Here is a 14,972-nt window from a genome sequence, read left to right as displayed (position 1 = left end):
TACGTTATGTAAAAGGTAGAGTTGAATTTTTTAGGGCATATTTTGTAAGTTTTAAAAGTTTTAGAGTGTTTTATGCAAATCCTAAAACTTTTAGGGGGCTATTTGTAATTTCAAGCTTTTAATGTACTATTTGTAGGTTTGAAATATTTGTAATAATTTGTTGTATATTTTGAACTTTTGAGGGTGTTTCTTGCAACTTCGAAAGTCTAAGACTATTTGTAACATTCATAGATTTTTAGTGTTCTGTTTTAGGTTTGAAATTTTCAAGCTTTTGCTATAAGTTTTAAATTCCTGAGCGTATTTTGGCCAAAATTTAAAAGTTTTAGGGTATTTTTTAAATATTAGAACTTTTTAGGGCCTGATTGTAATTCTTAGGTCGTTCACTTTATTGTTTTATGTTTGGAATTTTCAAATCCTTTTGTAAATTTAGATTTTTTTTTGGGAAAAATGTGTCCAGGCCCCAAAAGTGGGAACTTCGTGTGACTAGCCCCCCTGTATTTTGCCCCATGTGGAATAGCCCCAAATACGCATAGTATTTGCAACGAGGCCCCGAATTGACTCTTCTCAGAAAAAACCCAGCGGAAGTTACGATCTTGCTCTCTGATGGGACTGAGCTGGGTTAATGTGCCCCTCACCTTTACAAGTACTCTCCCTCTCTTTCTCTCTCTTCCACCTAGCACCGTCATCAAGAACTCTTCATCTTCCTAATTTCTGTACGAATTTCAACGTTTCTAGGGTTTTCGCCGGAAAAATGTCGTCGTCTACGGAAGAATCCAGTAACGACTACGAGGTCGGGCACCGAGCCGAGTTGGAAGGAAAAGGCGCTTCATCTGCGGGTGGCAGCACGGAGGAAGCTACGGAAGCTACGAAAACCCTAATCGAAATGCAAAAGGAGGCATTACAATGGCGAGACCAGAAAAGGAGGACGACAATGGCTGGTCGTACCAACGAACCCCCCTCAAAAAAACAGTAAGTGTTATGTTATACTGCGAACAGACAATGCAGATTAACCCAATATTGTTAGTTCTAGGCTTATGTTATATTGCGAAGAGACAATGCAGATTAACCCAATATTGTTAGTTCTAGGCTTTGTCCAATGTTAGTTCTAAATTTATACCAACGTTAGATCTAGTTTAAGTCCAATGTTAGTTCTAATATGAGTCCAATGTTAGTTCTATAATATTACGTGTTAGCTCTATTTTGTTCCCGTTAGTGCTAGGTCTAATATTGTTTCATATGTCTTATTGAACGTACAAATTCGAAAATTTTTTGCAGGAAAAAAATTGCTCTAACAGGCTCAGCAGAAACACTAAGGTTAACGGCCAATATCGGGGCTTATTGGGCATTTATGAAGCGCCTTGCCCCGAAGATCCGTCAGTGGCATAGGGATGCATACTGCGGTTCTATATTTCAGCACTACATTTTGTTTGGGGCTCCTGCGGCTGATCGGCCCACCCTTGAGCTGCTGCTGAGCTTTTTCGATAGAGATAATAACACCTTTTGTATACCTGATTCAAAAAGTGGGGGTATGAAAAATGTTAGTTTTGATTTGCAATGGGTCCACAACCATACTTATTTCCCAATTTATGGGGAGGACATAAGGAACAATAGGGACTCAAGAAGCAGAATATGGCTGGAATACTTCGCTAAGCTTTTCATTTCTGAAGAGGGTAAGAAGTTAAAAAAATCAGAAACCAGCCAACGTAAACATCTTGAAGGGCTACTTGAACGGCTTGTTGAATCTACCAAAAAGCGGGATATCGAGGATTTTGCTCTGCTACAAATTTTGTACCAATGCTCTATGATATGGAGTCCCATAGCAGGGGAAGGTATCCCTAGACCCTGTGCAGATTAGAACTAACACTCTACAGAATAGAACTAACACTGTGCAGAATAGAACTAACACTCTACAGAATAGAACTAACACAGTGTTAGTTCTATTCTGTAGAGTGTTAGTTCTAATCTGCACAGTGTTAGTTCTATTATTTAGAGTGTTAGTTCTAATCTGCTCAGTGTTAGTTCTATTCTGTAGAGTGTTAATTCTATTCTGCAGCGTGTTAGTTCTGTTCTGTTCTGTTCTAATTTACACCATGTTAGTTCTAGATGCAGCCATATTTTATTCTCTTTGGTCTAGTCTAGTATTAAATGTTAATGGTAAATATATTATTTGGTATAGCTTTGGTACTATGAGATGACAGGCATAAAGAAATATGCCATCTTAGACACCTCCAGACCTCCAATGACAAATTGGGCATCAGGGGAGGAGAGAATCGCATCTATGAGGATGCCGACAATTATTTCAAAGGCTAAGTCAGCGTCAATAACATTTGTCCATAGGCCTATTGCGGAGGTCGCTTCTCCTGGTCATGTTCATTCACTTCCCGCTGAACAGAGGGATGAAGTTCTTCAGCAAAAGCGTCAGGCAAAGAGGAAGGCTTTGCAGGAAGAAACTACTAAGAACTTCTCAATAGGTTACGTAAGTATCCTGTTATGTTAAGTCGTACTCATTTCACACTAACTGCAAAGAATATCCTAATTATGTTTAATCCTACTTAAAATTATAATCTTGTATCAATAACAGATCATGGCAAAGCATATTGACGTTGCTTTTGACGATGAAGAGGAGATCAATGTTCTTCCCATTGAGCAGCAACTCACATTTTGGAAAAATTCTGCTAAATTTCTCAAACGACTTCTTGTTGCTACAAAGCAGACCAAGAGCAAATATTGTAAAGAATTCATGATTGAGATCAACAGGCTTAACAGGATAATTGAAAAATGTGGAAGACATGATGAGGTTATAGACTCAGTGCTCCTTAAGTCAAATATCAAACAGAAAATTACAAATGAAATTAGGAAGAAGCGACGGGGAGCTCAAGACGAACAGAAGTCCAAAACAAGCAGTGTATATAAGGAAGAGCCCACCATGCAAGAACATGTACATAAGATTGTTGAAGAGGATGTAAAGCATCATGCTGACGATGAGGCAATAGAAGAGGAGCATATTACTTCTCCAGGGGAGGGGGTATATAGTAAGGTTGACCAGACTGTAGATACTAAGGTTGAGGATAGTGTAAATAAGGAAGAGGAGCATATGGAACATATTGTAGATATGGAAGAGGAGCATATGGTAGATAAGGAAGAGGAGCATATGGAAGATATTGTAGATAAGGAAGAGGAGCGTATGGTAGATAAGGAAGAGGAGCATATGGATTTTATTGTAGATAACAAAGGTTTTGATGAGGATATTGTTGATGGTGTAGATAAGGAGGAAGATATTGTAGATAAAGAGAAGGAGAATGTAGATAAGTTGGAAGCACAGGAGGAAGAGGATCTTGTGAATATTAAACATGATGTGGACAATCTTGTAGATGTTCTAACGAGCAATGTGGAAGCAAAGCGCCCACCAAAGCCAAGAAGGGTAAGCAGGAGATCTAAATGGAAGAGGACACCATATACTGAAGGCAAAAGAAAGAAAAAGGAAAAAATTAGTATAGATATACTTGAAAGTCCTGAACCAAAAGTAAAACTAGCTGAAAAAATCAAATCCCCACTTTTGATGCGTTGAGTTCGAAGCCAATGACAGATGAAGAGGAAGCTCTATTGGGAGAGCTGAATAATGAGCTTCCAGACCCTACATTGTTTAACTTACGCATAATAGATAGCACAGGTGCTTTTGTACATAATTTAAAGATACCATCTCCCGTAGCAGAAAGACTCGACAAAGCTAAAATTGAGAGCCTAACCAAATTTTGTTCTCAGAAGATTCACAAGTAAGTTTCAGTTGACTATTTATATGCTAATTCTCCACATATTAGTTCTAATTCATGTTAGTTCTAATTTATACCAGGAGATATAATGTTATAGTAACAACCAACAGCACTATTAACAGGGAAGAGTTGTTATATGTGCTTCGTGGTGGCCGCCTTGACGACAAGGTTAACATATACTTCCTTAATAATTCAAATTATATTGTTTAAATTGAATTTTAATGTTTCATAACAATTACAGGTGGAAGAAGCAGTTTTGGACACGATTAGCCAGGAGGCATACGGCAAAGGATATGGAGTGGTATCGGTGTTCTTTCTTGTAAGAACATGCTATTCCTAATTTCACCACGTTAGTTTTGATTGAAATTCATGTTAGATCTTGTGTAATCCATGCTAGTTATACCATGAGTCACGTTAGTTCTAGTTAGCATCAAATTAGACCTACCATAAGTCATGTTAGTTCCGTTCTTTAGAGTGTTAGTTCTATTCTGTAGAGTGTTAGTTCTAATCTGCACAGTGTTAGTTCTATTCTGTAGAGTGTTAGTTCTAATCTGCACAGTGTTAGTTCTAGTCTGTACAGTGTTAGTTCTATTCTGTAGAACGTTAGTTCTATTATGTAGCGTGTTAGTTCTATTCTGCACAGTGTTAGTTCTATTCTGTAGAGTGTTAGTTCTAATCTGCACAGTGTTAGTTCCGTTCTGTAGAGTGTTAGTTCTAATCTGCACAGTGTTAGTTCTAGTCTGTACAGTGTTAGTTCTATTCTGTAGAACGTTAGTTCTATTCTGTAGCGTGTTAGTTCTAATTAATACGGTGTTAGTTAGCCTTCGCAGCTCATGTTTGTTTTAATTTCAACTCAAACATGATGTGTTTGCAGCACTCACTCTATGGCTTGGAGGTGAACAATTACGAGCATTATCTGAACTTCATTGACAAATATACCGCATACCGCATAGAGCATCTCTTGATCCCTTTGGTCAGGGACGACCATTGGCATCTTGTAGAAGTTGACCTTAATATGGAGCATCTCTTGATCCCTTTGGTCAGGCACGATCATTGGCATCTTGTAGAAGTTGATCTTAAAGATAAAGTCGTCAAGCATTACAGCTCCGCTGGGCACGAAGCTTGGATGGAGCCTGTTAATAAAATCATAAACTTCTTTGATGCCCATCATGCTGATTTTATTGAAGATAATGTGCGCAAAATATTTAGATATCAAGCCATCAAATGCGAGCAACAAAGAGGACGGTTAGTTCCGATGTCTATATTGTTCAAATTTGTGTTATAGTATTCGAACGGACCGAAAATGTCTAATGAACTCATGTTATAGTATTAGAACGGAACGAAAATGTCTAATGAACTCATTCTATGTTGCAGCTTTGACTGTGGTGTGTTCGTCTACCTCTTTATAAAATCCATAATTGAAGGACGATCAACATTTCTGGTTAATCCTCCGAACGATATCCCTGAAGCTATGCGAGCAAGACTTGGCGCACAATTATTACTGGCTGGGTTTGAACAAAGACATAAAGAAGAAACAGTGTACAGTGATGAATGATATGTTCATACAAATACAATAATGTATGTATATTTAAGTAATTGAAAATGATTGTTATCAGATGTATTGTTCTATCTGTACCATGTTCGTTCTAGTGATGCTCGTTAGTTCTAACTCATACAACGTTAGTTCTATTCTGTACCATGCTCGTTAGTTCTATCTCATAGCCAGTTCTAAATTTTTAATTATTTAAGTTATCTTCAGACCTCCAGCTGCTCACTTCTTTCGAAGCGACGGTTCCATCACACTAATATATCACATCATATATTCGCGTGTTCCCAAGTCAATTCAATAAATTAATTAATTTAAATACCTAATACGAACTTCCATCGATTGTACAGTCACCACCTTTCTTTCTTCTACTGGTCCCAGCGTAGGCGCCTCTGCAAACCCCTCCCCCTGCTAAAAACCGCAACCCAGCGTTATCTATTTTCATCGTATACCCTCACAAATGGCTGGGGATCCTTCTTGTGTACACTGTCATGGGACAGGACATAGCTCTCGAGATTGTCATCATGGAATTACCGCTCGTGCCCCTCCGAGGATGCTTACCGTCCCGGCCAACACCTCCAGCACCCTACGGCATCTTTCTGCTTTCGCCATCTTCAATCTTGATAGAGGCCGTCCATCGGTGCAGGAGCTCCGAGAAATGCTGGCCTACCGCTTCAATCTTAGGTCATGGCCCCATCAAATCAAGGAGGCGGCAGGGAACAGCTTCATGGTACAGTTTCCATCCGATGAAGTTCTTGCCCAAGCTATTGATCTCGGTTTGATAGATATGGGCACATTTAAGGGCAGATTTCGCCGTTGGAAAGAGGATCTGAGGCTAACAACGTTGCCTCAACCCTTTCTAGTATGGATTCGCCTATTCAATCTCCCATACCACATCTGGAATTTTGAATTTCTTCAATCTCTGCTCATTGGTATCGGTGAATGTGTAATGTACTCCAGGGACGTCATAACACATTCTAACTTCAAAGACTGTAGAGTTCTACTCAAGGTTAGGGATTTATCTGAAATCCCTAAGAGGCTTGGGTTCCGTTACATCTCGCCGGTGGACGGTAACGCCAGGGAAGGATACATTAGACCCAAACCGATCCAGCGAGGGCAGCAACAAATGAAGACCTGGCATCATTGCGTGTTAGTTCTTATTAAATTTTGCTTATCCAAAAAACAGTTTGTTACAAATCTTAACCCAAATACAGAGAACCGTGTTAGTTCTTATATATTAGCATAACTAATGTTGTGTTAGTTCCAATCTGCACCCTTTTAGTTATATATTATAACATGTTAGTTCTATTCTGTAGAGTGTTAGTTCTATTCTGCACAGTGTTAGTTCTATTCTGTAGAGTGTTAGTTCTAATCTGCACAGTGTTAGTTCTATTCTGTAGAGTGTTAGTTCTAATCTGCACAGTGTTAGTTCTATTCTGTAGAGTGTTAGTTCTATTCTGCACAGTGTTAGTTCAAGTCTGTAGCGTGTGATGGCTTGTTAGTTCTATTTTATTACACGTTATATCTAATTTATACCACGTTATATCTAATTTGTGTTAGTTCTATTTTATACCAAGTTATAAACCTAATTTATACCACGTTATATCTCATTTATACCACGTTAGATCTAATTTACTAATTTATACCAAGTTAGTTCTATTTTATATCACGTTATAAACCTAATTTATACCACGTTATATCTAATTTATACCACGTTAGCTCTAATTTATACCAAGATAGTTCTATTTTTTACAACGTTATAAACCTAATTTATACCAAGTTAGTTCTATTTTATACAATGTTAGATCTAATTTATACAAAGTTAGTTCTATTTTATACCAAGTTTGTTCTCATTTTATACCAAGTTAGTTCTAATTTATACCAAGTTAGTTCTAATTTATACCAAGTTATTTCTGTTCTGTAGAGTGTTAGTTCTAATCTGCACAGTGTTAGTTCTATTCTGTAGAGTGTTAGTTCTAATCTGCACAGTGTTAGTTCTGTTCTGTAGAGTGTTAGTTCTAATCTGCACAGTGTTAGTTCTAATCTGTAGAGTGTTAGTTCTATTCTGCACAGTGTTCGTTCTAATCTGTAGCTTGTGATGGCTTGTTAGTTCTATTTTATTACACGTTATATCTAATTTATACCACGTTATATATCTAATTTATGTTAGTTCTATTTTATGCCAAGTTATAAACCTAATTTATACCACGTTATATCTCATTTTATACCAAGTTATTTCTAATTTATACCAAGTTAGTTCTATTTTATACCACGTTATAAACCTAATTTATACCACGTTATAAACCTAATTTATACCACGTTATAAACCTAATTTATACCACGTTATAAACCTAATTTATACCACGTTATATCTAATTTATACCACGTTAGCTCTAATTTATACCAAGATAGTTCTATTTTTTACAACGTTATAAACCTAATTTATACCAAGTTAGTTCTATTTTATACAATGTTAGATCTAATTTATACAAAGTTAGTTCTATTTTATACCAAGTTTGTTCTCATTTTATACCAAGTTAGTTCTAATTTATACCAAGTTAGTTCTAATTTATACCAAGTTAGTTCTAATTTATACCAAGTTAGTTCTAATTTATACCAAGTTAGTTCTAATTTATACCAAGTTATTTCTGTTCTGTAGAGTGTTAGTTCTAATCTGCACAGTGTTAGTTCTATTCTGTAGAGTGTTAGTTCTAATCTGCACAGTGTTAGTTCTAATCTGTAGAGTGTTAGTTCTATTCTGCACAGTGTTAGTTCAAGTCTGTAGCGTGTGATGGCTTGTTAGTTCTATTTTATTACACGTTATATCTAATTTATACCACGTTATATATCTAATTTATGTTAGTTCTATTTTATGCCAAGTTATAAACCTAATTTATACCACGTTATATCTCATTTTATACCAAGTTATTTCTAATTTATACCAAGTTAGTTCTATTTTATACCACGTTATAAACCTAATTTATACCACGTTATATCTAATTTATACCACGTTAGCTCTAATTTATACCAAGATAGTTCTATTTTTTTACAACGTTATAAACCTAATTTATACCAAGTTAGTTCTATTTTATACAATGTTAGATCTAATTTATACAAAGTTAGTTCTATTTTATACCAAGTTTGTTCTCATTTTATACCAAGTTAGTTCTAATTTATACCAAGTTAGTTCTAATTTATACCAAGTTAGTTCTAATTTATACCAAGTTAGTTCTAATTTATACCAAGTTATTTCTGTTCTGTAGAGTGTTAGTTCTAATCTGCACAGTGTTAGTTCTATTCTGTAGAGTGTTAGTTCTAATCTGCACAGTGTTAGTTCTGTTCTGTAGAGTGTTAGTTCTAATCTGCACAGTGTTAGTTCTATTCTGTAGAGTGTTAGTTCTAATCTGCACAGTGTTAGTTCTATTCTGTAGAGTGTTAGTTCTAATCTGCACAGTGTTAGTTCTATTCTGTAGAGTGTTAGTTCTAATCTGCACAGTGTTAGTTCTATTCTGTAGAGTGTTAGTTCTATTCTGCACAGTGTTCGTTCTAATCTGTAGCTTGTGATGGCTTGTTAGTTCTATTTTATTACACGTTATATCTAATTTATACCACGTTATATATCTAATTTATGTTAGTTCTATTTTATGCCAAGTTATAAACCTAATTTATACCACGTTATATCTCATTTTATACCAAGTTATTTCTAATTTATACCAAGTTAGTTCTATTTTATACCACGTTATAAACCTAATTTATACCACGTTATATCTCATTTATACCACGTTAGATCTAATTTACTAATTTATACCAAGTTAGTTCTATTTTACATCACGTTATAAACCTAATTTATACCACGTTATATCTAATTTATACCACGTTAGCTCTAATTTATACCAAGATAGTTCTATTTTTTACAACGTTATAAACCTAATTTATACCAAGTTAGTTCTATTTTATACAATGTTAGATCTAATTTATACAAAGTTAGTTCTATTTTATACCAAGTTTGTTCTCATTTTATACCAAGTTAGTTCTAATTTATACCAAGTTAGTTCTAATTTATACCAAGTTAGTTCTAATTTATACCAAGTTAGTTCTAATTTATACCAAGTTAGTTCTAATTTATACCAAGTTATTTCTGTTCTGTAAAGTGTTAGTTCTAATCTGTAGAGTGTTAGTTCTATTCTGCACAGTGTTAGTTCAAGTCTGTAGCGTGTGATGGCTTGTTAGTTCTATTTTATTACACGTTATATCTAATTTATACCACGTTATATATCTAATTTATGTTAGTTCTATTTTATGCCAAGTTATAAACCTAATTTATACCACGTTATATCTCATTTATACCACGTTAGATCTAATTTACTAATTTATACCAAGTTAGTTCTATTTTATATCACGTTATAAACCTAATTTATACCACGTTATAAACCTAATTTATACCACGTTATAAAACTAATTTATACCACGTTAGATCTAATTTATACCAAGTTAGATCTATTTTTTACTACGTTATAAACCTAATTTATACCACGTTAGATCTAATTTATACCAAGTTAGATCTATTTTTTACTACGTTATAAACCTAATTTATACCACGTTAGATCTAATTTATACCAAGTTAGATCTATTTTTTACTACGTTATAAACCTAATTTATACCACGTTAGATCTAATTTATACCAAGTTAGATCTATTTTTTACTACGTTATAAACCTAATTTATACCACGTTAGATCTAATTTATACCACGTTATATCTAATTTGTGTTAGTTCTATTTTATATCACGTTATAAACCTAATTTATACCACGTTATATCTAATTTATACCACGTTAGCTCTAATTTATACCAAGATAGTTCTATTTTTTACAACGTTATAAACCTAATTTATACCAAGTTAGTTCTATTTTATACAATGTTAGATCTAATTTATACAAAGTTAGTTCTATTTTATACCAAGTTTGTTCTCATTTTATACCAAGTTAGTTCTAATTTATACCAAGTTAGTTCTAATTTATACCAAGTTAGTTCTAATTTATACCAAGTTAGTTCTAATTTATACCAAGTTAGTTCTAATTTATACCAAGTTAGTTCTAATTTATACCAAGTTAGTTCTAATTTATACCAAGTTAGTTCTAATTTATACCAAGTTAGTTCTAATTTATACCAAGTTAGTTCTAATTTATACCAAGTTAGTTCTAATTTATACCAAGTTAGTTCTAATTTATACCAAGTTAGTTCTAATTTATACCAAGTTAGTTCTAATTTATACCAAGTTAGTTCTAATTTATACCAAGTTAGTTCTAATTTATACCAAGTTAGTTCTAATTTATACCAAGTTAGTTCTAATTTATACCAAGTTATTTCTGTTCTGTAAAGTGTTAGTTCTAATCTGTAGAGTGTTAGTTCTATTCTGCACAGTGTTAGTTCAAGTCTGTAGAGTGTTAGTGCTATCCTGTAGAGTGTTAGTTCTATTCTGTAATCTGTTCCGATCCAAGTCAGTTCTGCTTCTGCACATGTTAGTACTATCTGATACCAAGTTAGTTCTATTCTTTGGCTTGTTACTCCTAGCCCCTCGAGCGCATCGAATAACTGAGATGTTAGTTCTATTCTTTTAAGCGTGTTAGGCCTAATATGATAGTTGTTTTGTTACTTACAACTTTTTATCTAGTGTAAGCTGATGTTAGTTCCCGATTAACAAAGAGTAAACATTCAATCGGAAAAAAACAAAATATTTGTTGCATACTGGGACGAAAACACTTCAACATATCAAACACTTAGTCAGCTATAGATTCATTACATGTTTTACGGTTATGACCTTCCATATGACATCGAGAACATTTTACTGGCCGCGTGTAAACAGTTCTGTTGTTGATACGCCTGGTTTTATTTCTCCCTTTCCTTTTTGTTGTAAGTGGAGGTAGGATCTGTATCTCATCCCTTGGCACGATGCGCTTCTCAAAGTCAGGGATAGGGTAGAGGATTGGCTCGTAGCTCTTTTTAAAGGCTTCAACCGTCATAAACCAGTCACAGAACTGGTAGACATCCCTTTTCATAAACATAATGGATGCGCATGCATGTTTGCAAGGGACACGGGTTACATCCCACCCACGGCAAGTGCATGTTTTATTGTCTAGATCCACTTGACAAGATCTATGGGATTGTACCTCAAATAATCCTGTGTGGGACTGACGAACCTCCAATGGACGACCATTTTCCATGTTCTCTTTGAGAGCAAGTTCAGCTTTGGGGCAAAGAAATTGATTCCAACTTTCAGCCATGGTTCGTCGCTCATTCATACGAACCATAATCTGTTTACGTATGTGCTCTACCAGTTGAAGTATCCGTAGTAGCCTAGCCTCATGTATCCATTTGTTGAATGACTCTGCAACATTTGATGTAACGTGACCATATCTGAAACATAATAGGGAATTCGTCAAGCGGCTTATAATAGTCATGTAATGAAATAGCTTATAACTTACCTAACTCCAGGGAAAAACGCATTGGCCCAGTTTTCTGGAGCGTAGTTCATCACAATATTGTAAGCTCTTTCGTCAACCAGTCTAATGTCGTCCATGTAATCGTTCCATTCTGCTCTAGTATATTTGTAACAGGCAGATTGCAATAGATTACCCAAGATCTGAGTATCTTTTGATTTGAATCCCAAATCCTTCAACTTTGTCCTGAAGTTCTCCACTAGATGCAACACACATCGAGAGTGTATAGAATCTGGAAAAAATTCTCTAACTGCTTCTCTGATCCCCTTATCCGCATCTGAAATTATCACTAGCTTGTGTGGAGGGTTGTATGGATCTGGCCTTTCATAGAGAATAGACCACAAACCTACAAAGAGTTGTGGTTACCATACACGAATTAGAGTTAGCAATGAATGAGCTAGAATTATCATAACCTGCAACAGAACTAACATGGCTAGGGATAGAACTAACCTTGTAAGAACCACTTCCAGTTAACATTATTTTCCTGATCGCATATACAATACGCCAATGGAAATATCCCCTGATTTCCATCATATGCTACGGCGCTTAGGAGTATGCCTTTGAATCGATCTTTAAGAAAGGTACCATCCAAAAATAAGAGTGGTCTACAGCCGTATAAAAAACCATTTATGCAGGCGGCGTAGCATATGAATAACCTTGTAAACCTCCCCTCATTTTGTTCAACATGAATATAGCTACCTGGGTTTGTCTTCTACATGTCTTGTCGGACTTGCTCGTTTTCCTGTTTATTCGAAGAATCATCTCCTTCTTTAAAAGCTTGCACGTGAACCTCTTTCAGTCCAAGATTGTGGCAATGCTCCACCATAGACGTCAGATCACCATCGTTCTCAATGAGAAATTTTAAGCTTCCAACTGTTTGATCTTCGTATGCCAAAATTAATGACTCGTATGGAAGATCTAACCTCTCTGCCGCATCAAACTTGAGATCCAAGATGGTGGTTGAAGAATTAATCTTCAAGAATACCGCTTTATACTGCGAAGAGACAATGCAGATGATGTCCTTTTCAGCCATTTTAATCTGAGGAGGAGGAGTAATGGAGAACTAACTAGTTATTGCTCATGATGGAGAGAGTTATGGAGAGAATTTTGGTCTGAGGAGGAGGAGTAATGGAGAACTAACTAGTTAGATGGAGTAAAAAAAGGGGGAAATTTCCCTCCATTTTCCCCATCATATCGCATTAATGAGAAGTGACTTCCAGGACTCGTCTGGGAAGAAAGAGAAGGGCAGTTTCGGTTTTTTTATAAAATACCATCTGCTTTTAGTATAAAGCTGACGTGGAGGGGGCTTAAAACATTAAAGCCCATTTTTTGGGGCTATTCCACATAGGGCAAAGTACAGGGGGGCTAGTCACACGAAGTTCCCACTTTTGGGGCCTGGACACATTTTTCCCTTTTTTTTTATGTTACTTGTTGTAAGTTTTAAGGTTTTAAGGTGTACTATGTTAATATTAAACTTTTGGGGCTGCTCGTATTTCCATGATTTTCATTGTTATGTTTTAGATTTGAAATACTCAGTTTATTTTTTATTTGATTTTTGAGGATATTTTTTATAATTTTCAATTTTGGTGGGTGTTTTTTATAAATTTAAAAAATTTCAGGGTGCTTCTTGTAAGGTTTAAAATTTTCAATGTTATTCATATGTTTGAATTTTAGTGTGTTTTTACAATTTTTGAAAATTTTGCTTGTTTTTTTTTTTGTAGCTTTGGAATTATTGGGTGTTGTTTGTAATTTTTTATTTTTTCAAGGATATTCGTAATATTTTTTAGGGGCTTTTTGTATAGTTTTAAAACTTTTCTTGGGTTTTTTTAATTGCACATTATTAAATGAGCTAAGCCTAAACTTTTCCCTCCATTTTATCTTGCCTCTTTATTTAGTTTAAATTTATCCTCATATGTGGTTAAACTTTAAACCTTAGTAAAATTTTAAAATGATTCTTCTTTTAAAAGAGAGAGTACTAGAAAAACTTTCCCTATCCCAAATTTCATTCATCTTTCATAAATTTAACAAAGTTACCCTTTTTTATATTACTAAAAAATCAGAAAATTGAATGCCCTGAACCATCGTTTATTTCCTTCTCCATTCCATCGGTTACGAATTTACTCCGACAACGCCGTTCCAGTCTCTCTACCTTCATCAATTAGCAATTATTAATTTTGCAAAATGCTTATTGTTATCCTCATCATCATGAAACTTTCTCTACCATCATCTTCTCAATTCTCGGATTTTAGGCATCAGGAAGGAACAGGAAGGAAACAAATTGAGGAAGCTTTTTATCGGTATTTATTTGATTATATATGATTTGATCAGTTTCTAAGATTTTGATTTTAATTTTGAGTTATTGTAGTTGAAGGATATATTGATTTTTATCGGTATTTAGGCTGCGTTTGGAAACTAAGATTCGTATTTGGAAGCTTGATTTACAATCAAGAGATTTCAAATCTAGGATTTGAAATTCATGATTTGATAAAATCTCTTGTTTGGATGTCATTACTAAATGCAAGGATTTGAAATCAAAGATTTAAAATCTAATATTTGGATACATTTTATTATACATGAATTTGGATTTGAAAAAAAGTTTGAGAAGTGATTCAAAATTAAAATTGGTCTCTTCAGTAGCAATAATAAAATACGCATGCAAATATCTTATCCTTCATGAACCAGAATGAGAGAATACAAAAATAATAATGATGTCCAAAATATTCATTATTATGGCATTTTTTCATGTTTCATCCAATACTAGATCGACCTTCGATCTCCAAAGAACAAAAATACTACTTTAATAACTAGCCATGATAAAAAGACTCAACGACACAAAAGAGTTTAGCAAAAAAACCTCATTAGAAACTCTAGGCTACGCAATAACCCTTCATTTAAAATACAACATGCTATAGATAGATGATAACCATGATTTGCTACAACAAATAACCATGATTTGCTACTACAAGCCAAATTACCACAACATAATTAAACTATCAAAAGAAACCATATCTAAAATCCTCTATTTATCCTTCAAGTCTTCTCCTCCTCTCTCTCTCCAATGTGTCCAACTTCATGTCTCGAAGAATTTATTGAGTCCTACATTACACAATTTAGCATCAATTAGTCCCTAACATAAAAATCGATGAACAACATTATCTA

At 34.7% G+C, this 14,972-nt stretch overlaps 3 protein-coding genes across 3 annotated transcripts; 2 read left to right on the top strand and 1 right to left on the bottom strand.

Moving 5' to 3' along the window:
* On the top strand, positions 619–1,855 carry LOC109825491. Its single transcript, XM_020392349.1, has 2 exons — positions 619–969; positions 1,276–1,855. Exons 1-2 carry the CDS (start codon positions 623–625, stop codon positions 1,853–1,855), a joined length of 927 nt encoding a protein of 308 aa, XP_020247938.1. The 5' UTR covers positions 619–622.
* LOC109825489 lies at positions 3,569–5,325 on the top strand. The gene is made up of 6 exons (XM_020392345.1): positions 3,569–3,773; positions 3,851–3,938; positions 4,012–4,089; positions 4,645–4,779; positions 4,846–5,015; positions 5,145–5,325. Exons 1-6 carry the CDS (start codon positions 3,580–3,582, stop codon positions 5,323–5,325), a joined length of 846 nt encoding a protein of 281 aa, XP_020247934.1. The 5' UTR covers positions 3,569–3,579.
* LOC109825734 lies at positions 11,035–12,518 on the bottom strand. The gene is made up of 3 exons (XM_020392613.1): positions 12,264–12,518; positions 11,799–12,159; positions 11,035–11,730 (listed from the first exon to the last, which is right to left on the bottom strand). Exons 2-3 carry the CDS (start codon positions 11,891–11,893, stop codon positions 11,094–11,096), a joined length of 732 nt encoding a protein of 243 aa, XP_020248202.1. The 5' UTR covers positions 11,894–12,159; positions 12,264–12,518; the 3' UTR covers positions 11,035–11,093.

Source organism: Asparagus officinalis, chromosome 10 (assembly GCF_001876935.1).
Source record: "Asparagus officinalis chromosome 10, Aspof.V1, whole genome shotgun sequence".
NCBI lineage: Eukaryota > Viridiplantae > Streptophyta > Magnoliopsida > Asparagales > Asparagaceae > Asparagus > Asparagus officinalis.
The sequence above is the reverse complement of the archived record's forward strand: the minus strand, read 5'-3'. Positions and strand labels throughout refer to the sequence as shown.

What these genes read in the sequence shown, in the direction of transcription:
- LOC109825491 (XM_020392349.1), top strand. Translation starts at nt 623, where the DNA reads ATGTGCCCCTCACCTTTACAAGTACTCTCCCTCTCTTTCTCTCTCTTC. An exon ending in GAACCCCCCTCAAAAAAACA is followed by an intron (nt 970 to 1,275) that starts GTAAGTGTTATG and finishes AATTTTTTGCAG; the next exon opens with GAAAAAAATTGCTCTAACAG.
- LOC109825489 (XM_020392345.1), top strand. Translation starts at nt 3,580, where the DNA reads ATGACAGATGAAGAGGAAGCTCTATTGGGAGAGCTGAATAATGAGCTT. An exon ending in TGGTATCGGTGTTCTTTCTT is followed by an intron (nt 4,090 to 4,644) that starts GTAAGAACATGC and finishes ATGTGTTTGCAG; the next exon opens with CACTCACTCTATGGCTTGGA. An exon ending in GGCATCTTGTAGAAGTTGAC is followed by an intron (nt 4,780 to 4,845) that starts CTTAATATGGAG and finishes GTAGAAGTTGAT; the next exon opens with CTTAAAGATAAAGTCGTCAA.
- LOC109825734 (XM_020392613.1), bottom strand. Translation starts at nt 11,893, where the DNA reads ATGGACGACATTAGACTGGTTGACGAAAGAGCTTACAATATTGTGATG. An exon ending in GCGTTTTTCCCTGGAGTTAG is followed by an intron (nt 11,731 to 11,798) that starts GTAAGTTATAAG and finishes ATTATGTTTCAG; the next exon opens with ATATGGTCACGTTACATCAA.